At 41.0% G+C, this 23459-nt stretch overlaps 1 protein-coding gene across 1 annotated transcript; it reads left to right on the forward strand.

Moving 5' to 3' along the window:
* The first annotated feature begins 449 nt into the window (after positions 1–449).
* On the forward strand, positions 450–4247 carry LOC308193275 (uncharacterized protein). Its single transcript, XM_080587792.1, has 2 exons — positions 450–4009; positions 4146–4247. The coding sequence occupies exon 1, from the start codon at positions 453–455 to the stop codon at positions 3504–3506; it is 3054 nt and encodes a 1017-aa protein (XP_080443918.1). The 5' UTR covers positions 450–452; the 3' UTR covers positions 3507–4009; positions 4146–4247.
* The last annotated feature ends 19212 nt before the right edge of the window (positions 4248–23459 follow it).

A 23459-nucleotide genomic window follows, 5' to 3' on the forward strand; every position in this document is an offset into this window, starting at 1 on the left:
AGATCCACCAACTTAAAGAGAGTTTATTTTCCTCCCCACCTGTACAAACCAGTGTCTCAGCTATTAGGGGTAAACGTTCATCTATGCAAGGAAGACAATATGGTGGGCACACACACCGCGCCACCCTGTGGTTTTACCTACGTGACCATGGAGAGGACATGAGAAAATGGGATGGAAAATCTACTGCGACCCTAGAGGCACGGGTACGTGAATTGCAAAGGAAAACAATTGGGAAAAAGGAGTTCTCTGAAAGGTTTGCTGCTCCAACTTCCAGCAGGCAGTCCTTTAAACACAGAAATGAAGATTCTGACCAGGACTAGAGGGGCCCTGCCTCCAGCCAGGGGGAGGAAAGGGACAATCGAGTTTATTGGACTGTGTGGATTCGATGGCCTGGCACGTCAGACGCACAGAAGTATAAGGCTTTGGTAGACACCGGTGCACAATGTACTCTAATGCCATCAAGCTATAAAGGGCCAGAGCCCATCTGTATTTATGGTGTGACGGGGGGATCCCAGCAGTTAACTGTATTGGAGGCTGAAGTGAGTCTAACCGGTAATGAGTGGCAAAAGCACCGTATTGTGACTGGCCCAGATGCTCCGTGCATCCTTGGCATAGACTATCTTAGAAGAGGATATTTCAAGGACCCAAAAGGGTTCCGCTGGGCTTTTGGCATAGCTGCTTTGGAGACAGAGGACATTAAACAGTTGTCTACCTTGCCTGGTCTCTCAGAGGACCCTTCTGTTGTGGGGTTGCTGAGGGTTGAAGAACAGCAAGTGCCGATCGCTACCACAACTGTGCACCGGCGGCAATATCGCACCAACCGAGACTCCCTGAGTCCCATCCATAAGCTAATTCGTCAACTGGAGAGCCAAGGAGTGATCAGCAAGACTCATTCACCTTTTAATAGTCCCATATGGCCAGTGCGAAAGTCTAATGGTGAGTGGAGACTAACAGTGGACTATCGTGGCCTGAACGAAGTCACGCCACCACTGAGTGCTGCAGTGCCGGACATGCTAGAACTCCAGTATGAACTGGAATCAAAGGCAGCCAAGTGGTATGCCACAATTGATATCGCTAATGCATTTTTCTCCATCCCTCTAGCAGCACAGTGCAGGCCACAGTTTGCTTTCACTTGGAGGGGAGTCCAATATACTTGGAATCGGCTGCCCCAGGGGTGGAAACACAGCCCTACCATTTGCCATGGACTGATCCAGTCTGCGCTGGAGCAGGGGGAAGCTCCTGAACACCTGCAGTACATCGATGACATCATTGTGTGGGGTGACACTGCAGAAGAAGTTTTCGAGAAAGGGAAGAAAATAGTCCAAATCCTTCTGAAGGCCGGTTTTGCCATAAAACAGAATAAAGTTAAAGGACCTGCACGAGAGATCCAGTTTTTAGGAATAAAATGGCAAGATGGACGCCGTCAAATCCCAATGGATGTGATCAACAAAATAACAGCTATGTCTCCACCAACTAGCAAAAAAGAAACACAAACTTTCCTAGGTGTCGTGGGGTTTTGGAGAATGCATATTCCAAATTACAGTCTGATTGTAAACCCGCTCTACCAAGTAACCCGTAAGAAGAATGCTTTTGAATGGGGCCCTGAGCAACGACAAGCCTTTGAACAAATTAAGCAGGAAATAGTTCATGCAGTAGCCCTCGGGCCAGTCCGAACAGGACCAGATGTAAAGAATGTGCTCTACACCGCAGCCGGAGAGAATGGTCCCACCTGGAGCCTCTGGCAGAAAGAACCTGGGGAAACTCGAGGTCGACCCCTGGGGTTTTGGAGTCGGGGATACAGAGGATCTGAAGCCCGCTATACTCCAACTGAAAAGGAGATATTGGCAGCATATGAAGGAGTTCGATCTGCTTCGGAAGTGGTCGGTACTGAAGCGCAGCTCCTCCTGGCACCCCGACTGCCGGTACTAGGCTGGATGTTCAAAGGAAGGGTCCCCTCTACACATCATGCAACTGATGCTACATGGAGCAAGTGGGTTGCACTGATTACTCAGCGGGCTCGAATAGGAAACCCCAGTCGCCCAGGAATCTTGGAGGTGATTATGGACTGGCCAGAAGGCAAATACTTTGGGATATCACCAGAGGAGGAGGTGGTTCGTGCTGAAGAAGCCCCCCTGTACAACAAGCTACCGGAAAATGAGAAGAAATATGCCTTGTTCACTGACGGGTCCTGTCGTATTGTGGGAAAGCATCGGAGATGGAAAGCTGCTGTATGGAGTCCTACACGACGAATTGCAGAAGCTGCTGAGGGAGAAGGTGAATCGAGTCAGTTTGCAGAAGTAAAAGCCATTCAGCTGGCTTTAGATATTGCTGAACGAGAAAAGTGGCCAGTTCTCTATCTCTATACTGATTCATGGATGGTAGCAAATGCCCTGTGGGGGTGGTTACAGCAATGGAAGCAGAACAACTGGCAGCGCAGGGGCAAGCCCATCTGGGCTGCGGCATTGTGGCAAGATATTGCTGCCCGGGTAGAGAACCTGGTTGTAAAGGTACGCCATGTAGATGCTCATGTGCCCAAGAATCGGGCTACTGAAGAACACCAAAACAACCAGCAGGTGGATCAGGCTGCTAAGATTGAAGTGGCTCAGGTGGACCTGGACTGGCAACATAAAGGTGAATTATTTATAGCCCGATGGGCCCATGACACCTCAGGCCATCAAGGTAGAGATGCAACCTACAGATGGGCTCGTGATCGAGGGGTGGACCTGACCATGGACACTATAGCACAGGTTATTCATGACTGTGAAACATGTGCTGCAATCAAGCAAGCCAAACGGTCAAAACCTCTTTGGTATGGAGGACGATGGCTGAAATATAAATATGGAGAGGCCTGGCAGATTGATTACATCACACTCCCTCAAACCCGCAACGGCAAGCGCCACGTACTTACAATGGTGGAAGCAACCACCGGATGGCTGGAAACATATCCTGTGCCCCATGCCACCGCCCGGAACACTATCCTGGGCCTTGAAAAGCAAGTCTTATGGCGACATGGCACCCCAGAGAGAATTGAGTCAGACAACGGGACTCATTTCCGAAACAACCTTATAGACACTTGGGCCAAAGAACATGGTATTGAGTGGGTGTATCACATCCCCTATCATGCACCAGCCTCTGGAAAAGTTGAACGATACAATGGACTGTTGAAGACTACACTGAAAGCAATGGGTGCTGGGACATTCAAAAATTGGGATACACATTTGGCAAAGGCCACCTGGTTAGTCAATACCAGGGGATCTGCCAACCGAGCTGGACCTGCCCAATCAAACCTGTTACGCACTGTAGAAGGGGATAAAGTTCCTGTAGTGCACGTAAGAAACATGCTGGGTAAAACAGTCTGGGCTACTCCTGCCTCAGGAAAAGGCAAACCCATTCGTGGAATTGCTTTTGCTCAGGGACCTGGATGCACTTGGTGGGTAATGCAAAAGAATGGGGAGGTCCGGTGTGTACCTCAAGGGGATTTGATACTGGGTGAGAATAGCCCATGAGTTGAATTGTAGTATGTTAATTATTATATAATAATGTATGTCATCACTACCATGATTGCTATATATCATAGATGAAAATGGTGATTAATTAGAATGTATTGGACAGAGTGTAACCTGAGCATGACATAAATGGTATGGAATAAGGGGTGGATATCTGTCCTGGTTCCAGTTAGGACAGAGTTAATGTTCCCTCATAGTAGCTGGTAGGGTGCTATGTTTTGGATTAGGATGAGAAGAGCGCTGATAACATGCTGATGTTTTAATTGTTGCAGAGCAGTGTTTACACCAGGCCAAGGACTTTTCGGCTTCTCGCTCTGTCCTGCCAGCGAGCAGGCTGGGGGTGCAGCAGGAGCTGGGAGGGGACAGACCCAGGACAGCTGACCCAAACTGGCCAAAGGGGTATTCCATACCATCTGACGTCATGCTAAACAATATATAGGGGTGGCTGGCCGGGGTGGGGGGGCCGGCTGCTCGGGGATAGGCTGGGCATCGGTCAGCGGGTGGTGAGCAATTGCATTGTGCATCACTTGTTTTCTTACACATTATTATTGTTAATACTATTACCATTATCACTATTATTATTATTATTGTTATTATTATATTCCTGTCTTAATAAACTGTCTTTATCTCAACTCACAGGCTTCACTTTCCCGTTTCTCTCCCCCCATCCCAGAGAGGGAGGGGGGAGGGTGAGCGAACGGCTGTGTGGTGTTTAGCTGCCAGCCGGGTTAAACCACAACACACAGTTGCAAGGGAGGCAAGGGAATAAGCAAATAAATGAAGGGTAGACGGAACTGCCAGTAATATATAGGCAGAGATATTCCCATTGAATTTCCAGTATCTCGATACAAATACAAACATTTAGGGTACCTTAAATTCTCTTTTTGTTTGTTTGTTTGTTCATTTGTTTGTTTTGTTTGTTTTATTGAGACCCAGCCACTAGTGAATGTTTTTTTTTGTTGTTGTTTGTTTGTTTGTTTGTTTGTTTTAAGTTCAGTCCTGAAAGAAGCAGACTAGGATAGGCATGACAGTGATATGTGCATGAGCTCACATTTGACTTGCTGGAGACTGCAACACAAAATAGCCATGCTCTCTTCACTCTTGTGAGTGGGGGTCCAGAGGCAATACAGATGGCTTGAGAGGGGCTCAGTAGTTCCAGACAGTATTGGGTTCACATGGCAAGGTTTTGGTAGCGGGGGTCTGCAACGGTGATCACTGCGAGAAGAGTCCAAAAGCTGCCCCATGTTAGATAAGGGCCAGCTCCAGCTGGCTCCAAAAGGAACCCAACACTGGCTAGAGCTGACTCAATGAGTGACATTGGTTGTTCCTCAGGTAGAGCAGATTGAAGAAAAAAAACTCTTGTGCAACTTCAGCTGGGAGAGAAGAGTCAGAAAGTGTGAGAGAACCAGCCCTGCAGACCTCAGGCCAGTGCAGAAGGAGGGCAGGAGGTGCTCCAGGCACACAGCAGAAGTTCCCCTGCGGCCTGTGGAGAGGCCCCTGGTGGAGCAGGCTGTCCCCCTGCAGCCCATGGGTCCCACATGGAGCAGATCTCCACGCTGCAGCCCGTGGAGGAGCCCCCGGTGGAGCAGGTGGAGGTGGCCTGGAGGAGGCTGCGGCCCATGGAGAGCCCCCGCAGGAGCAGGCCCCGGGCCGGAGCTGCAGCCCGTGGAGAGGAGCCCACGCAGGAGCAGGGGGTCTGGGGGGAGCTGCCGCTCACACGTGGGGGACCCGTGCTGGTGCAGTTTGTTATCATTTGGTTGCTTGCCTGCAATGAATTAGTTAAATTGGTAAATAATTTAGAACTACTTCTCATAAAAATCTATCCCTCACTTAATTTTCTGTCTTGCTCCAGACAGAATACTTTCTGCTATACTCTAGACTCCTCTATCCAATGATCTTAAAGATGAATGACAAGAAATAAATTAGGTCTCCATCCACTCCAGATGGAGTGGAGTATTATTATTTGTCTACTATACTTAATCCTTTTATTACTGTCACCAGTCTGGATTCAAACTAAGAGCCTGTCTGTCATTTCCCCCTCTGGAAACCCAGAAAGACCTACTTCCTTAGACCTCTCTACTGTGCAGGTGAGTGAAGAGTCAGTCCCTCTAGGTTTTGTTACAACATAGGCACGCTACCACAGCAGAATTAGGGGTACTGTTTAGCTAATTCATGCTCAGAGACCATACAAAGTAAAGACACAAGCCTTTATTACTGAGCTACAGTCAATTAATTATGAACTCAGTGATTCAGTTATAGTGATACCACTGCATATCAACAAACCAGCACTAGCATATAAGAGAAATAACTAGACTATGGACTATGAAAAATATGGACGTGCTGGCATATGATGTAAATGTTGGCAAGCTATGTGATAGTGCTTGAAAAGAAGGCAGTCTTCAAACAAAAGGCAACTTTCTTCTTTACTTTGAAATGCTTACAGGTGTTCTTAAACAACTCTTTTTACTGCACACTGCCTCTTTCTTTTTTAACTAGCAATCTTTGTTGAAATACAGTAAAGTTTCTTTTTTATTTTTAGCAGAACTGCAGAGCACTGGATGCTGGGGACAGCTGGAGTGTGTGGGATGTGGCATGCTATTTATTCTCCTCACTCTGAGAATACAGCAGATGGGTGACTACTTTATTAAATCAGAGTCCATGTATGGTATCTTCCAGATGTTGACCACATGATCTGCCCTGCTATGGCATGAAGAACCTATTCCTGTGTGCCCACTTTCTAAAATTCTGGTTCATAAGTGCTCATTCCACCAAATTGCTGAGCTGCTGATTCACATCTGTCTTGTTTTACTGATGGAATAGGAGAGATGTGCTTTAAAAAAAAGAAAAAAAAAAAGGAAAAGAAAAGAAAACAACATCTGAGAGCTTTTCATATAAATTTAAGTACTTTCTGTTGCATTTATAAACATAAAACAGAGCTTACAGTCACTTCAAGTACTGTGGTTTGTGCTCTAATGGCACAGTACACTTATAAATACATCAGCATTCCAGGGAGCAGCAATATGGCACCTGTAGGAAAGAGAGGGGCATAGGACATTTTCAAGCCTCCATATAACAAAGGATATAGATGAGTAAATAGTGTGGGCAGCAGATTAATAGCAGTGTAGTAATCCTCAGTGTACCAGAAAAGGTAGGGGGCATTGGTCATTGGACTTAAATCCAGAAGGACAAAACTGAGTAAAGACCAGCCCTTACCAAGCCAAAACTGATTAATTTTTTTTTCTTCTGTTTTGGTTACTTATAATCAGCACATGGATACCCCAGCAGAATCTCTTCATCTTCTAAAGTGTATGGGAGATGCGTGATATAAGGGCTGGAGTTCTGTTGTATGAGTAATTACAGTCTTGTTTTCTTTCCTGGGCAGAAAAAAAAAAAAAAAAAAAAAACAAACATGGGTGAATGTTTCACTTTCTGTAGGAAATGAAAAGTAATGGTTAGAAAACTTACAGTATTTTCTAAGAGTCAGACCAAGTGAGTCTAAGCAGCAGAACTTCAGGTGGTTCCGTATGGCTCCACACTGTGCAGTTCATTATGAGTCTTATATGTGCTGTATTCCTACTCAAACAAATAAGTACCAGAGATGTGAGGTAGCATGAACCTATCATAAGTCCTCCCTTTACATGATGGCTGCAGAGGAGTGCTTGAAAATAGAACAAAATCCCTTATGTGTGGTAATCAGGCAGTAAAGGAGAAAGTAAATACAATTCATCTGACTGCACCCCAGCATAGTTGCCATCTTGCTCAGCACCCTGAGGAACGAGCAGATATCCACACTGGGGCTGTTAGAGCTCTCTACTTGATGCTGGTCAGCCAACAAAGCTGAGTGCTCAGGGAAGCAGAGAAGAGCTATTTCCTGCTCCAGTTTCACCATGGGACAGAACCATCCAACAAAACTTGTAGAAGTTTCTACACAAGAAACAGGTACTCAGGGTGGGTGCAGACTTGATTTTACAAGTACATCTGTTCTGTTTATTTTTGCTTCTTTGCAGTATTATCAACTTCTGCTCCATATGGATGATCCATATTGTGCCTTGGTGAAATGATACCACATTATGCTTTTATGCTTTTATCATCAAACACTACTCATGAAAAAATCACCAGGTTTGCCTAGGTTCATCTGTTCAATTTATTTTCCCAAAACTTTATTTTGAATAAAACACCTACGGTAAATGTGATTTATGTAAATGAATAAAACAAAACAGTTATATAAGCTTTTTGAATCATTCAGATCTTTTCTGCTGCTGTAAAACCATATGAAATACTCTACCAACATATTTTCTTTGGGTTATTTCATTTCTAAAGTCTTACGGCTAAATATATGAAATAATAGGATATGTACAAAGGCTTTCATTTTGATTTTATTTCCATTCTCTATGCCAATGTTTTCAGATGAAGCGGCTCCAATATTTCAAAGAGACTTTTACTTATGAGTTTTTCCAGTCCTTTCCAAATGCCTGTTGCAATCTTTCCCTTCCCATCTTGGAAGTGGACTTTCTTTTTATCTTTTCCTTTTTCTTCTGTGCTTTCCCACTCCAGCCCTCAAGTCAGAGGAAACAGGACCAAAAAACAACAACTTTAAAGAAGAAACGTGGTAGCTTTTTAGTCCTAAATTGCTATCTCTTGTGTCTTCTTTTTTTCCACCTAGGCTCAATCTTGCAGACCCACAATAAATCCTCCAGTCTCGGAGACCTCTAAGATACTCACTTAAGTGAGTAAGGATATCTTTGTTCAGATCTGTTATTTATTCTTCTGTAATTGGAATAAAAGTAAAAAGAAAAAAGAAAAGAAAGAAAAAAACAAAACACCAAAAGCACTGAAAAATAAGTTTAAAAAAAAGACCTAGACCCTAACTGATCTAGGTCAGCTGTGCGACATGGATAGCTAGAATATCTACAGTAGATTCTGCTGAAACTTTAGTACCTGTACAAGGGTGCACCTACAGGACCCCCGCTAGACCTGAGACTGTCTAAGGACAACCAATAAAACTCTGTCAGGACACTAAATTTGGCCATCCTGACCATGGGCTCTGCTGAGCCAAGACCATGGACAGGCCCATGTCCTACCTGGCCTCAGCCTGTCCCTAGACATGTTCCTGATGCCTGGGTCTGGGGCTTCCCAGGTGCCCGAGCTGTCCTGCTCCTGTCTGGAGTGGTGGGATGGGTCCTGGCTGCCAGTCCCCACCCGGCTGTCCCCATGGAGAGACCCCAAAGAAGTTCTTGCTACTGGAAAGCCTCCAGCCCATGCTATGCCATGACATCCTCTATTACATCGAGCTATGTCTAAAGGAACCTTAAAACAGAAGCAAGATGAGTTGAGGTTTCCTTTCTCCTTACCTATTTCTCAAGGAGACAGAGCTGGACAGGTGAACCCTTGTATTGGTTTTCTGTGGCAAAGCTTTGGTAGCAGAGGGCTGCAGGGGTGGCCTCTGTGAGCAGAGCACAGCAGCTGCCCCATGTCAGATCAGAGCCAGCTCCAGCTGGCTCCAGAACGGGCCCTTGGCTTTCCAGAGCTGAGCCATGAGCGATGCAGGTTGTGCCTATGGGAGACCAGATTTTAAGAAAGGGGAAAAAAACTGCTGTGCAGCTGCAGCTGGGAGAGTGAGGAGTGAGAAAGTGTGAGAGAAGCAGCCCTGCAGACCCCAAGGTGAGTGCAGCAGGAGGGCAGGAGGTGCTCCAGGCACACAGCAGAAGTTCCCCTGCGGCCTGTGGAGAGGCCCCTGGTGGAGCAGGCTGTCCCCCTGCAGCCCATGGGTCCCACACGGAGCAGATCTCCATGCTGCAGCCCGTGGAGGAGCCCCCGGTGGAGCAGGTGGATGTGGCCTGGAGGAGGCTGCGGCCCATGGAGAGCCCCCGCAGGAGCAGGCCCCGGGCCGGAGCTGCAGCCCGTGGAGAGGAGCCCACGCAGGAGCAGGGGGTCTGGGGGGAGCTGCCGCCCGTGGGGGACCCGTGCTGGAGCAGTTTGCTCCTGGGGGATGGACCCCGTGGTACGGAGCCGTGTGGGAGCAGTTCTTGAAGAGCTGCTGCCTGTGGGCAGCCCCCGCAGGCTCAGTTCGGGAAGGACGGCATCCCGTGGGAGGGACCCCACGGGGAGCAGGGGCAGAGAGTGACCGTGAAGGAGCGCTGGAGACAAAGCATCAGGGACTGACTGCACCCCCCTATTCCTTGTCCCCTGCACTGCTCAGGGGGAGGAAGTAGAAGAGGATGGATGGGGGGGGGGGGGAGGAGGTGTTTTTAGTTTGGTTTTAGTACCTCATTGTTCTAGCCTGCTAGTGATAGGCAATAAATTATATTAATGCTGAGTCTGTTTTGCCCGTGATTATAATTGTTGAGTGATCTTCCTGTCCTTATCTCAACCCTTGAGCCCTTTTCTCCCCCTTTGCCTTTGAGGAGGGGGAGTGAGAGAGCAGTTGTGGTGGAGCTCAGATGCCCAGCAAGGTAAAACCACCACAACCCTGTTCACCCTCATGTTGTGATTGGACTGCCAGTGTCAGCATGGCTATGAGAATGACTTATATTGCTGGTACGTTCACTTAAGGACATACCTGAACATAGCCCTACCATAATCCAAAGCCAAACTGACAAAAAAAAACAAAAACAGTACAGAGAGTTGGGATTTCAAACAGTGCTCAATGCACTGGAGCATCCAAATTGGTACCACTTTGAAACATAAAGGATCTTTTCACATTGTTGAGAGGTGGCATATTTTACTAAATAAACAACTTCTGATTCATGTTTATCACACTCATGCCCAGCTTCTACAGAATGACTACTACTCACTTCTTAGCTACTCCTTTACAAACACCAGTCCTCTGAGATACATTTATATTATTAAAAACACTCTAATTGAAGAATGGAGCCAGTCAAGCCTTTGCAGTAAAAGTCAGATCTTCAGAAGATAGCAATGAAGATATCACTCCCCTCCTAGCAAATCTTTGGACTTATTCCAATTTAGCACTTAGGTAATCTTCGTTTCATACCCCTTTGGCCAATTCATACCTCTTTTGGCCTCTTCTCTCCCAGCAGAGCAGCCCTGCCTACAGTGATTTTACTTCAGTGCTTGTTTTCTGTACACAGACTTTGTATGGTTTTAGCTACATCCCGTCACTGTCATACAGTATGACATCAGCTGTCATCAGGTGTGGATGCAGCTATTTTGGTCGAGCAGCTCTTTATAGCATGAAATTATTCCCTGTGGAAGAGAAATGAGATGTACAATCATTCTTTTAAAAATCATAAGTGTTTGTGCATTAAGGGATATAGTGGTATAATTTTTTAACTTCTATTTATTATTATTTTTATTTTTTAATCACAGAAATCAACCAAGCCTGTGTACTGACAGATTATTTTTCCTTGTAGTCATCAACTGTACTTGGATAAGGAAGGTTTTCTTTATGCTGCTATTTAGAGGGACCAAAATCACTTTTGTCCATAGGGTAGTGTTGACAATGTATTTCCCTGTTTTGTAGTATTTATTCTGTCAATGGAAGTGTAATGGTGGAGAAGGGAGAAAGGAAGTGAGTTTGAACATGTTTAGTGACAAGGAAAAAAAGAAAAAAAAAAAAAAGACAGTATCAGTATGCTTTTTCCCATCCACATCATTTTTGAATTATAGTATTGACAGTTTATATTTAAGAAGATAATAATAGGTCTCATTGTAAAGCATAAAAACGTTTAAAGGTATAGAGATAGCATAGTTAAGATCTGTTCACCTTGTATCACTCTGCAACAACAACAAAACAGTGTGACTTTCAAAGGCAACAAAAGCAAGGAACAGAGTAAAGAATAACCTTTGCTCACAAAATATGTAGATCCTGTCAAACTCTGTGACAGGTGGTATTGCAGAGATTATCTGGATTTTAAAGTAAAAGAAGCTACTCAGTAACAAAAACATCTATTGTTTAGAATATATATATATATTTCTCACAATTAAATTTGGAAATATTTTCCTTAAACTTTCAGGTTTATTGTATTGGCCAGCCCATGTGCCTGGAGGAATTATTTGTTGAGTGTGTCAGTTTTCTTATAGTCTGAGACATCTACTAACTGTAGCAAATCATATACTTAGTGAAAGTCTCCCAAGGCAAATGGATCAATAAGAAAACAAAGTAGACAGGAACAGAGTGATGGGCAGTAGAATTAAAAGGTAAAGGAGAGGAGGCAGGGAAAGAAAAGCAGTAATTTCCTATAAGGATATCACAGCTGTTGGATAGCATCAATGTTGTACACCGCCCTAAGAAGTGAAATCATAAGCATGAGTACAGTTACATATTTCACTCTTCTAATATCACTGCTGAAGACTGTATCACTGCTGAAGACTGCCAGGAAGACATGGATGGTAGATATGGTCAATAATGTCTTAACATTTACTCCAGCTGTTCAAGACTTTTCAGCATTGTTTGGAGGACTTTTTTTCCTTATGAGAAAGAGAAAACAATTATTCTGTTAATTAAGAGTATTACTGTTAAATCTTACCTCCAAACTTCTTTGTTCTCTTCTTTGATAATGGGCTGCTAGCTTGTTTGTGTGGACAATATGCTGCAGTGTGTCTTCTGTTGTTGGGTATTGTGAAGGCTAAGAGGGATTTAATTCAATACAGTATATTTTGCTGGAATCTTCATAGATATGAAGAATCAGTCTTGTGTGGTCTGTATATTATATGGAAAAAGAATGAGAGGCCTTAAAACAGGTGGTTGACAGATGCATGGACAAAGATGATCATGAACAGACACTGCAGCTCCTTTACCATAAGGAATTACATTATCCGCTGCTGGTCAAGGTTGGCAGAATATTATTTTCTTTAGCTGTTCGAGGGGAATGAACAGATGTGATGTAGCTCTGTACAGCTTCTTCCAGCTTGAAATGGCAAATCTTTCCCTTGTAGTTTGGGGTGGTGTCGTGTTCTGCATGTAAGAGAGACTCTTTCCTTGGAAAAAATAAAATAAATGAATAAATAACATAAAAAAATTACTATCATTGTATAAAATATTTCAACTGATAACCAGTAATAAACTATAAAAATGTGTATTTACATACATATTAATTCCCCAAATAGCTAACCTATTTGTATTCACTCTCTTTTGATGGTCTCATCTCTTGTTTACATATATGCGTTCACTGGTATTGAAAAATGCATGTATATGATGCAACCTGTCAACATCCAAAATTTTGGGCATCAGAACTCTATGAAGAGTGAAAAAAAAAAAAAAAAGTTTCTTTTCTCTTCTCTGTCCTTGCTCTTTTTCTATATTCTCTTATTTCCTCTCCTTCAGCCTACAGTACTGTCACATTTAATCCACTGAACACAACTCACATAACTTGCTCTCTAATGCAAAGGCTACAGCGTAAACATTTATGGAGCTTAATATCATACCCTTTTTTTCAGCCCAGTATACCAAAGACAGACGCATTTCCTTTCAGTTAATCCTTGTTGCATTTGGGGAACAGGGCTTTTGAGTGAGAAGGAGATTACTCCCCTGTGTGGCAACTCTTGGGTATCCCACACTCTAAAACCTCATGCTCAAAAGAGTCCTGTGAGAAGGCCTTCTCTCCAGCTGTAAGTTGCTGCTGCATATTTTCTTCCATCTTGAGACATGATAATACAAAGAAAGTACTTGAATTGTCTGAATCTGACAGTGTTCTCTTCATATTTGATTTCTTTATCAATTCATATAATTTACTTTTTTTCTATTGATTTTTAAATTTAGTCTTTCATTATTTCTTTTTTCCCTCTTAAGATTCTTTATTATTATTTTTTTTCTGTATTTTTACTGCAATCTTAATGGTCTTTTAGCCCTCCTGCTGCAAGTCCCATGAAAATGTCATCCCCCCCCAAGGGAAAAAAATAAATCAGAGAATTGATTATCTTATTATTTTGGTGATTTCTCATTGACCTTGAATAAACATTAGGAAATAACATTTTCTTCTTATGCTACCTTTATTTGTACTATATATGTGTGTTACAGAAAAATGTAGCTGTGGAAAATTATCAAGAGTAGTTTTAGTGGTGCAGGATTTCCCTCTTGAATGATTTTATAGGTTGTAGATTAGAACCTTGAAATAATCCATGATGATCTGCACATAGGATGCCAGACTTGCTGGGATTATATTACAGGATCACCGTATCAAAGATTAAATCAGGTTGGAAGTGCCCTCAGTAGGTTTCTAGTCCAACTGCTTAAAGTAAGATCTACCACAAGGTCAGACCAGGTTCCTCAGAACTTGAAATCCTCCAAGGACAGAGACTGTACAACCTCCCTGGGCAACCTGCCCCAGTGATTGACGTTACTTATAGTTTCTCTATTCTTTCGCAGAATATCTGAGTTGGAAGGGACACACAAGGATCATCAAGTCCAACTCCTGGTTTTCCAAAGGACCACCCAAAAATAAAATAAAGTAAAATAAAATAAAATAAAAATCAGATCTCAGAAAACATCAAACTTTCATTTATAGTACTCCAGAAATGGAAACTCTACCACAGACTCTGTAAGTTGTTTCAAGGGTTAATTATTGTTCAGAAATTTTCTACTTCACTTAAAGTTTAAATTTGTCTCCTTTTAATTGCCAGCTGTGACATCCTTTTATATTTCTGTCTACAGTTTTAAAGAGCTCTTTGCTATCATATTATTTTTCTTCATATATATGTACTCTTAAGCTATGACTACTTCTCTCCATTTCTTAAAGCAAAAAGTCTGATTTCTTTAGGTCTTTCACTGTAAAATCTGTTTTCAGTCCTTTATCTTGACAGCAATTCTTCTTTAAATCTCCTCCAGTTTATCACTGTTCTTGACCTATAGACACCTGAAATGGATATAATTTTACAGAAACAATCATACAGCACTTCCAGTTATACAAATAATAAAGCTATTGTTCTATTCAGTAGTTCCTGTTTAAACATAGTAACTTGATAAACATCTCTGTTCACGTGTTATCCTGGGACCTCACATTCAGTTAGCTATCACTTTCACTTTTAGTTAAAACCAAGTCTTTGACTAGGTCTGTGCATTAATCCTTCTCAAAAAGAGACCCGCAAGACATAAATATTTTTTTTCTAAAATTCAGAAGAGTTTTTTGACTTCTGAGAGCTCAGGTGGGCCTACATTTTGCATCACTGCCGTGCATAAAGGAAATGCTGTGGTGCTGTCGTCTGACTGTAGGATGGGGGTCGTACTTAGGACTTGTGCAAAAGAGAGATTATTTCTGTTTCCCACAAGTGGGGTTAGCCGGGATCCATTTAAATGGCCGCTAGGTGTCAGTACTGTTCCATGAAAATGCAATCTGGAAAGCATTTTGTGTGGCTGTAAATAAGGCAAACTGCAGAAAGAAGTTCAGAAAAATTAAATCTGAGTTTAACCTCTAAAGATCCCCTTTCTCATTGGTCTGCACATTGCACTCACATGGAATCCCTTCAGGTCTCATAGCTATGCAACCCATCTTTCTCCACATCTTTCTACTTGAATTATCATCGCTGTATTCTATAGAGTCATCTATATTGGTCATCTTTTATTATCCTGCAAATATGCAGCATCAGCATCTCTTGGCTCAAATTGATTTACATTTAGAAGCCTTTCACTAACTGCATTTTACATTTGCCAAATGGAAAAATATGAGATTAGGGATTGATTGTTCTGCTGCTTAAATTTTCCTTTCTGTGCAATATGAACCTTTCAGATCGATACAGCTGGACAATAATGTAAGCAGAGGTCAAGTGTCTTTTTGATACACAGTTCTCTAGGTTTGTCAGAGAGGAGAATTTAACTCAGAAAAGATGCTTGCATATCAGTCTTTCCTGAACAACACAAAGTGCTTGATATCTCCATTCTCCAAAACCCTTATTGATTTCTAAAAGTGAATTCATCAGCCCCCACTTTTTTCAATCTCAGAGGAGATTTAATTTTCTCTAATGTGGCCTCTGTATTCCACACACTGTGCGTGTGTGTGCATGTGCGTGTGTGTGCACTTTCCCCCCCTCAACATTTCAAACACTTGACAGCTGGGTGAAGTTTTCCTTCCGCCCAGAGGAGGACTTTTTACATTTCATAATGGATTGCCAGTGCTGCCAGGGCTATTTTCTCTCCAGCTGTGAGAGTGGCTTTTTAAAATGACTCACAAAAGCTGCTAGCCAGCTGCTTCACCTCAGCCTTCACAAGGGCCCTGCATTCTAAACAGTGGTAGTGCTGACTTACTTTAGAAGGGCTCATTTATTTGGACATTGCAGATGTATTCTGCACACAACAGTTGATCCTAAAGAGACCTCCATTCAGGCAGGTGAGTCATGGGCTTACATCACTGCAGGTGTTGACTTCGCGTTAATGTTGTGAAGAGGAAACATCCCATGTGTTAGTCAGTCATCCTTGGACCCCTTCCAGAAAGTACACAAAGCAACGTATGCACAATATGCTAATTTGTAGCTACTGTATGCACTATACATCTTAAGACATCTGTACAAATTAGTGCTTGCATAGGTATTAAAGCAAAAATGTTTCTCATGATGTCCCAAAATGGAAAAAATACTAAGCTGGTTGGTATTTATATGGCAACTGGTCTTAAATCAAATCACAGAATTATAGTGATTAGGAATTGGGAAGACCTTCAGGTCACTCAGTCTTCTTTTATACCACTTCAGAAGTGTTTCCTGCAGCATCATCTATCTCCTATGGGCTGAGGAAAATAAATTTTCTCATCAGTCTCTCAGTCCGGGATCAGCTAGCACTCCCCGATTTGGTGTCAGGCAAGATATGCTTTCAGATTTAGAGTTGAGGTCAATGAACAGCTTTTTATTTCTGGAAAGCAGAAACATTTCTACCACAAATGTTGATTTTTATTTTATTTAAATTTTATTTTATTTTATTTAAATTTTATTTTATTTTATTTTATTTTATTTTATTTTAAAGGCAGGGATTACTTATACTCTGCTTTCCACCACTTCAAGTAGTATCTCATTATTATAAGTCATTGTTCATTAGGCATCCTCTGCAAACCCCAACCCACATTCCCACTTTTCCCTCTTATTGGGAATGTACACACATGTGGTTTGAGATGGCTCCAACTCACGAGTTAAACGTAAACAGGAGAGAAAGCCAAAAGCGCCTACAAAGTGGGAGTCAGAGAATTATGGTATTTTATCCAAGTTTCAATATCAGTTCAGTGACATAGAGTAGCATGGAAAACAAGCCTTCTGCAGCTTTGAGATCACCTACCGCCTCTCAAAAACAACACAACTATGGGAATATTTGTCCAGGCCAGCACAGACAAGTCTGAGCTCCTTTGCTGCAAGCAGTCTGGACAGATGCCAGTTCCAGTCTGGAATCCACGTAACAATGCTATCCACCTGGGTAATGAACCCTCCCTTGTACTACTCTGCTGAATAATTTCTCATGGCTTTCTAGCTTTTTAAGTCACATAGGAGGATGTACCAGCTTATACACAGCACTGGTTTAGCATACGTAAATATCTTCTAGACTGGAGCTGTCTCTTGCCTGTCATTTGTGAGACACAAGCAGTGCAGGATGGGCCTGTCTGTACCTGTCCACATAGGCTCCAGTAGTTAAAAATGATGTTGGAAATTCTTCCACTTAGATCCCTTCTAAATTGTATCTTAGCTTTCCTAAATGCCATGCAGGTGTTTAATAAACCCATCCACATTCTTCCCAGGTCTACAAAGTTGTGAAGGCAACTACATTTAAGAGTGGTCAGGGATTGGAACAGATTGCCAAGGGAGGTGGCGGCGTCACCATCCTTGGGGGTGTTCAAGGAAAGGTTGGATGCAGTGCTTAGGGACATAGTTCAGTGGGTGACATTGAAGGTAGGGGGATGGTTGGACCAGATGATCTGGGAGGTCTTTTCCAACCTTAATGATTCTACGATTTATATTCTGAAAGTGCATAGCGCATTCAGCTGGGATGTAACTCTAGAAACCTACCACCATGAAAATGAAGGTCACTGAGATTGCTTTTTGCTCAAGCTTGCACAGGACAAAGTTCTTCATCCATGCAAAGGTGAAAGAACCCCTGTTCCTTCTCAAAGTCTCTTTAAATGTTGTGAGGATTGCTCAAAATGAGTAGGGTTTCTTATATATAACCAGCTAAAAGTTTCAGCCACTAGCTTGGGGTCTTTTCACAAGGATGATCACTCATCAATGAAACACAAATTGCAACACCCTAACTTTAGAAAGGGCATTTTAATTATTTTTGCACAGTTACTCTTGTTTTGACCCAGCAATTAGGACGCAGTTTTGCAGGAGGTCAGGATAAATGGACAGAATGGTTCCTTCTCACCTGAAATCTGGGACTCCAAGGAGTTTTTCAGCAAAAGAAGAGAAGGTTTTGAAAGGGAACATACAAAATCTTCATTGCTATGTTGTATTGTTTAGGCCACAAATCAGGAAAATTTATCTGGTTTGATTTCACAAAGAATGGCAAAGTATCTGAACTCAGGGAAAATAAATATGTTGAGAGGGAGAGATTTTCACAGCTCCTAAGAATCGGTAACCCTGAATGCAGGCAGTTCTAGCTTTCACTATCTGCTATTCTGACAACTAAATCTATTCTTTTTCATTGCTGGTAGTTCACCGTACACTGAGTAGTACTGCTGTTAATGCAGAGAATACAGAATATTTTTCACTTCTAGTGAAGCCTTTATTGCCTCAGAATTCTAGCACATATTAGGCGTTTGTTTGTTTGTTTGTTTGTATTTCCCAGGATCTATCCTTTACTGTGGATTTGTACTGTGTTTCTGTTTCCATTACTCATTCTATGTGGTGAATAAGAACTAGCTCTGAAATCAGTACCCTCATCCTATGTCCCTAACAACTGTAAACATAATATATGTACTTCTGGCCCAAATTTCAGTATGTGCCGTATTAATTGCTCCAAGTATAGTTGGTCATAAACCTATGTTTATTTATTTTTTATTATTATTGTTTTTTTCCAACATACATTTTTATACCCTTTTTCATGCCCTTATTGCTAGGATACCTCAAGATCTTGCAGCAAGAGCTCAGTGATCTCCCTCTTAAGAAGAGAGGGGTGTTTTCTATGTGCTTAAGAATAAAGCATCTGGCACAAAGTTCCTGTTAAATTAGGACAGCCTTGCCTTTGCTTTGCGTGTATACTTTCTCTTTTGGTCAGGTCCTCCTCTCTTCAGCAGCCTGTCATTTCCCACTTCCCCACGGTCTTCACAGGTACGCTCAGATTCCAGGAATGACCACTGACTTCTAAGAAGCCAGAAGTATTATGCCATAGGGTTTTAGCATGTCCAATAAACGGACCCATGAGGAAACTAGGGGTAAAGAAAATACTCATGAGAAACTGTTTAAATTGCTTTTCTATCTGAATACTTACAGACTGTCTCACTGACACTTTCAGGCAAAACAACACAGATTATAACAATGAATCTATTTTCTCTCAGTTTAAAAGAGCACATGAGCAAAAGTGTCTGCTAGAGTTTTACAACTGAAACTCAGATGTGCATTTTAATCACCTCTCTCCTTCCATCAAGCTGCAGCTCTCCATGCAAATGTGAACATACTGACTGACACAGTGCAGTCCTTCAATCTCACCTAATTCTTGCCACAGGCCTTCTGTTAAAGTAGGCTGTGGGGAGGGCCCCAACATGTTGGTGTATGCAAACTGTTTTGGACGAGAAGGACATTTCAACACCCCAGGGTTTTAATAGGAAGCACCTGGCCAAAATAATCTTTCTGTTTCAAAAGAGGGGACCGAAAGGAATGAAAGTCTTCCACATCAAGTGATGTCAGGCTCATCTCATCTTCAAATAAAGTCTTCTCCAGATGTTTTTGAGCCATCAGTGAAGAAGGTGCCACTGGTGATCTTGAGAGTACACAACTTAGCTGAGAAGTAGATAAACTCTGTAGTTAGCCTCTAAAAATGTAGGTATACCAGTTCTTGCAAGACACTTAAGGAGTGTATTTTGCACAGCATTACCTTGAATGTAACAGCAGCTGCACAATAAAAGTATCTTGAAGAGATTTCTTATCACCTATTAGTGTAATATAAAATAACTTTTAAAAATATTCTTCTCCTCCTAAAGTAGATTATGACAAGTCGTTCCACTAGAAAAGGAGAGTGGGGTGTGAGAAAGTGACAGACTTATGAGGAAAAAAATGTGATATTAGGCATTTCATAGCTTTCATAAACCTATTTGTTACAATTACTGTTTATTTATTAAATAACATCTGTTTATACATAGTTTACACTATATATCACACTCACTCGGATCTTGTTTATGCCCCCCCCCTCGCAAAAAACAAAACAAACCAAAAAAAAACATTAGATGAAGGAGTATATGTTCTTAAACTTAAGTCAAAGATATTATTATAGGGGGAAGAGATTATTGTTTCATGCATTTTATTTCTCAATCTTGAATTGAATTTAGAGCTTCATTCTTGAGTATATGGTTCCTTTTTCTCTTTCCCTTTTTTTTTTTTTTTCCAAATGAAAACAAACAGTGGCCTACACTAATGTCTATAAGATTGTTTTAAGACATCAAACTCCTACTGACATGTAAATGAACAATTTTCATTTGCCTGGTGCAATATATACAAAAGTGATTGATCTACATAAAAGAATGTGATTTCTAAATGTTTTCTATGGCCCCAGCTGTCCAATGCTCCAAACATGTGGAGAATATCAAGGACAAAAACTACAAAGTATGTGATTTTTTTTTAACCAATACAATGATTGAATTGTGTACCACAAGAGACTTCCTACTGGCGTATCAGGAAAAACTCATCTAAAGCCAATAAAATGGAGTGGATCAATGGATATTTCATCATAGGAAACCCAGCTGCAAGATAACAAAATGGACTGCATTTAGCCCTTCATCTCTCAAATGTCTGACACTGAAAATGGGCAGCTGTGACTTTTTGGTTGTGCTGTTTGTTTATTTTGTGGCAGACAATTGCCTTTGAGAATGTAGTAAATACTAGAGTTTTAATCACTTACTTGAGGGAAGGAGGGGGAGGGTGTTGTTTTTTTTTTCTTGTTGTTGTTTTTTTTCTCTTTTTATTTCTGAAGATACTTGGCACATAATATTTAATGTGACCTAACTATAGAAGAAAAAAAATGCTTTCAGTGTGGTTTGCTGAACACCCACGCATTAAATGCATTCTGTAGAATTTACAATAATAACTCACTCTGGTTACAGGAGCAATGATTTCTAAAAACAAGTTTGAAAAACCTTCAAAGCTTGTATATTGCATTCTTAAATCAAAGATTCATCTCTGCATAGTTTTTCCTTTGCGATACTTAATGCTTTCCTAGCAAACTTAAGAAGATTCTCTTGGTGGAAGCTTCAGTGTGTTCCTGAAGTGTTCTGCTGGGCATCTAGAGGGATCTGCAATGTGTCTGACACTAGTCAACATTTTTACAACTATTTGGAAGCAAATGTAAAAATCATTTTATAAAAAATTACCTCTTCCAGAAGAAAGATTGACAGAGATCTATGATGTCAAGGTAGTAATCCTGTATGTCCTAGATACCCTCATACCTCCTGGGACTGTTAGCCTGGGACTTATATAGCCACGTGTGAGTCAGGAATGTGAATACCTCCTTCAGCATCAGTCTTTGTGTACATCCCGTACAGCTTTAGGTACTTGAGTTAGGCACCAAGTACAAAGTTGGTGATAAAAATTATGATTAAAAGAACCAATATCATTGTGCTCTTCACTGAGGGGAAAAAAATAAAATAAAAATAAATTTTACTCTTACAAAATTCCAACTTCTCTCCTGGAAAATTATGGCTCTAAAAAGCAGGACATACTGAACTATCCATTAATTCTACATACAGTACAGTGGAAATTGAGATAAAGACTGTAAACTAGAGGGATAAGAAGGCATAGCAGAACAGTTGGAATCTAACTGACAATAAAATTAGGCTTGTATTTTTATCAGCAAAAATGATTAATCTTGGGAACAAGTTCATATGGGTAGTGGTGGACTATCCATTTCCTGATGTCCTCCCATCAAGGCTGATGGCTACCTTTCACAAAAAAATTATTTCAGCAAACATAAATAATGTGTCAGCTGAGGACTATGTGTCAGGCTCTAAGAAACTGAGGACATTAATGTAAGATATACTGGAGGTCACACTACAGTATCTCATGGCTTCTCTGCTTCTTTAATTCATTAGTCTCCAAGATCCAGTTCAAATATCTATCATTATAGCATCTTTCTGATGTAGATATTATTTATCTGTTGCAGATCATCAGGGAAACAAGCAAAGAGGAAGAGTTTTTCCAGACATAAGTGCCAAAAGTTAGATAGCATACTTTGGCATCTGAAGGAAAACAACTATTTCAGCCTCCCTCTTAAACTAGCCACCAGCATGTTAACAAAAGTACTGGTTTAAAAGTCAATCTAACTTTAAAACTTTTATTTTTTTTTAATTTGCATTTGAAAATGAAATTTAAATTTAAAACATTTCCCTTAAATTGATGATTCATATATTAAATCAGTGTTAAAGTTTGGAGTCCTGATTCTTAGAATTAGTTGTGCTTTAAGCAAAATTATTTATAAGCTATACAAATAATGCAATGACTCTTATGCTTCCTGATGTAGAAATGGAACATCAGATACAGAACTATGCATCATACTGGAATCAGGTTCATGATCCTGGGAAATCCTGAACAGATACATAAGTTCCTTAAATTACACACAGAAAATCCAAGAATACATTTTTTTGTAATCCTTTCCTGGTTCCTTATCACTGCATTCAATATTCTTTTAAATATGAGGAATATCATAACTGGATCTCTCTTCCTTATTCTCATCTTAACAGTCCTGTAGTTAAAAATAAAATTATCATCCTGTATATACTGTCTATACTTACATCCTTTCCTGGGCTTGAATGCACTCCATTTGATCTATGTTCATACTAGAAGCCTGTATTCAAAATTAGAATATGTTCACAAAATTTCTGGTATCCTTTCTTTATTCCCAAATGTTCCTTTTTTAAGTGTATAGAAGATTTGTTTGGTCTTGCATTTACTTGCTGAAGTTACATTTCAAATTGCTTGAACAATACATTATATTAGCAAGCATTATTGTAAAATCAGTCAGTTCACAGAATCTCCAAAACTTTTATAAATGTGAATCTTACAGCATACATTGGTTATGTACAGTTTAAGTGCATAATTGTCTAATTCACCTATATAGGGCTGACACATTTTATTTAGTAAAGTAGGTTAACTCCTTATCCGAAGACAGTAACATTTCACATGTAGCTTATGGTAATTGATGTTTTTTACAAGTGAAAGTGTTCCCTAATTATTTTTCTTTTCCTGTCCTAGAGAGAGTGAAACTCAAGTTGTTTAATTTATGAAGTCATTTATGTGTTAGGTTACTGCCAAACTGCATTACATTCAGCTAACTTGTTGCCAGGTTGAGTCCCTTATACTTTTTCACTACTGATAATAGAGCCAAACTCATTGTCAATCCAGACTGCAGTGTCTATTCTGTCAACATGTTGCTGAAACACACCCTGAAGGGAGCATTTTGTAGTCCACAGGAGCCTCATGTCAAACATTAACATTCTGCAATATTGTATATTTGAAAGCATTGTCTGAAAACATGTTGATGAATACTGTAATACGCTTCAGAGAGATCTATATTTTCTAGATAAGGACTCTCCATAATGCACATATAATTGTCTCCATAGCTGTCTCCAGTGCTCGTGTTGTCTTTTAGTTGATGGTTCTCTTTTGATTTTCAGTATATGAAGAACACTAATCATATTATTTTTAAATATCAATTTCATGGTGGGTTGGGGGGGTGGGGGTGGGTCATATTTTCAACAGTTAGTTTATTCCAGGCTGTCTTCTTCCATTATTTTTCTATTTTGCCACACTGCAGACTTTTTTTTGATAGTTTATTACCCAGGTACTCAGATTACTCTCTTCTTTACCATATGTATATATGTA

This window comes from Anser brachyrhynchus (assembly GCF_964034855.1).
Source record: "Anser brachyrhynchus genome assembly, chromosome: 3".
Taxonomy (NCBI): Eukaryota; Metazoa; Chordata; class Aves; order Anseriformes; family Anatidae; genus Anser; species Anser brachyrhynchus.

Excerpts from the sequence above, each read along its gene's own strand:
- LOC308193275 (XM_080587792.1), top strand. The coding sequence starts at position 453 with ATGCCATCAAGCTATAAAGGGCCAGAGCCCATCTGTATTTATGGTGTG.